General features: G+C 62.6%; 1 protein-coding gene across 1 annotated transcript in view; it reads left to right on the top strand.

The window, feature by feature from the left end:
- Positions 1-1,358, top strand: part of RPS6KA4 (ribosomal protein S6 kinase A4) — an 11,379-nt gene extending 10,021 nt beyond the window's left edge. The window contains exons 13-14 of the mRNA XM_045297183.1: positions 33-196; positions 454-1,358. Of these exons, the coding sequence (XP_045153118.1) occupies positions 33-196; positions 454-651 (362 nt within the window). The 3' untranslated portion in view covers positions 652-1,358. The remainder of the gene's footprint in view (positions 1-32; positions 197-453) is intronic.
- Positions 1,359-2,003: the final 645 nt, after the last annotated feature.

The following is a 2,003-nucleotide window of genomic DNA, read 5'->3' as shown; positions in this document are numbered from 1 at the left end:
GGGTGCTCATCAACCTCCCCGCCGCCTTCTAGGGCTCTTGACGGTGGACCCAGCCAAGCGGCTTAAACTTGAGGGGTTGCGGACCAGCTCCTGGCTGCAGGACGGCAGTGCGCGCTCCTCGCCGCCGCTTCGGACGCCCGACGTGCTGGAGTCTGCTGGGCCTGCAGTGCGCTCCGGGCTCAACGCCACCTTCATGGTGAGGGGCGGGGCTTCCTGGATGCTGGGGGTGGGGAGAGGGTAGGGGGCAGCCCCCCAAAGTTGAAGAGGCTTCCGGCGGGCCACGAGCTCCGACCTTTCGCGAGGATGGAGGCCAAGGACCTGTTGGCCTTGACTTGGGGTGAGAGGGTGGAGAGGCGGTGGGGGTGTGTGTGGGGGCGGATGGTGGCAGGACGGGGATGGGGACGGTGTGCCCAAGCTAGGCCCCTGAGCTCACCCATTTCGCACCGCTGCCAGGCGTTCAACCGCGGCAAGCGAGAGGGCTTCTTTCTGAAGAGCGTGGAGAACGCGCCTCTGGCCAAGCGGCGCAAGCTGAAGCTGCGGAGCGCGGCCACTTCCCGCAGGGGCTCCCCCGCGACCCCCGCCGCCCCGGGGCGCTCCCCAACCGCCAAGGGGCCGCCTCGCCGGGCCAACGGCCCCCTGTCTCCCTCCTAGCCCCTGCCACTGTGACCCCCGTCCCCCCACCCCATCGTGTCCAGACCTGGGAGGCCCCTGGGAGGTCCTGTACCTAGGGATCGCCCCTCCCTCCTCCTTCCCCATTCTTCCAGACAGAGCAGACGTATTTTTATAAGCAGAGAATTTTTTTTTATGTCTTACCAGGTAAAGTTAGGGATACAGGGAGTGAGGGGGCCTGCCGGAGGGCGAGGCATGGGGAACCCTCTAGGGAGACCTTGCTTCATCCTGGGTCTACCCATTGGGGGTGCGTTTACAGCAGGGGAGGACACCTCTCCTGCTCCTCAGTACAGAGCTGCCACGGGGAAAAACTGGGGTCCCTCCCCTGCCCCCCCACCTCCACTGAGGCCCTGCTTCTGGGGGAATGTTCCCCTCCATCTGTCACTTTATGGACTGTCTGTGCAATTCTGCCCACCAAAGACCTGTGTTGGGGGGTTGAGGGGAGAGACCCTAGGGGACCCCGAAGCATTTCTGCTTCGCCTTAGGTCACCTGCTTCTCCCTGTTGGGGCTGAGGATGGAGGCAGGTCACCCCGCTAAAAGGGAGTCCCCTTCTCACCTACCCCTCCCCATTGGCACAGTGCCCCTGGCTGGGGGACGGAGCCTTGGGGTCTGGGCTGGGCATCCGCGTTCTCTACCCCAGCCCATCCGGGCTGTGCCTTCGATTTTCAAATAAAAGTCCACCCGGTGCTGTGCGGTGTGTGTGTGTACACATGTGCGGTTCTGTCTGGGGTCTGGGCTGGGAGGGGGCATTCCATTTCTTGGATTTGATGTGGCTCCCAGACTCCATCAGGGGTGTGTGGTGGGGCGGCCAGGGACTACTTAGGATTTCCTGGTGCTTAAGTAGCGACTCCAGCCCAGGCTTGCTAAAGCAGATGAACAGATCAAGACCCATGGGGTATGCTATCCAGGGGCAGCTTCAGGCAATGCCTGACGGATGCCCGTTGGCAGGCCTCAGTTTCCCCATCTCCAGCTCATCGCTGTCTCCTTGGCGTTTCTCCAGTCTGTCGGGCTCGCTTTGGGAGCCCAGGGCTGGTACCAACGGAAGCTGCAGGTTGAAATGTGATAGAGAGGACCACGTGTTTTTTAAGCATTCCCCACGGAAATCGGAGCTCCGCTCTGATTGGGTCCAGGCAGGTCACGTGCCTATTCGGAACCAATCATTGCGGTCAGAGGGTACACTGCGCCAATTGGCTTCCGCTTGGGTCATGGATTCCTCTTTGGAAGCTCGTTGGCGAGTAGGGAAAGGTGGGCCCGCAGCGAGGTCGGCTGGGCAGGAATAGGGGGCGCTGAGCCTGTGGGAAGGGCCAGGGGAGGGCACTAGCCACAGTGGGAG

This window comes from Echinops telfairi, unplaced genomic scaffold (assembly GCF_000313985.2).
Source record: "Echinops telfairi isolate 266 unplaced genomic scaffold, ASM31398v2 ScPeMD7_7417;HRSCAF=8455, whole genome shotgun sequence".
NCBI lineage: Eukaryota > Metazoa > Chordata > Mammalia > Afrosoricida > Tenrecidae > Echinops > Echinops telfairi.
Note: the sequence above shows the minus strand (reverse complement) of the source record. Positions and strands in the feature narration are given on the sequence as shown.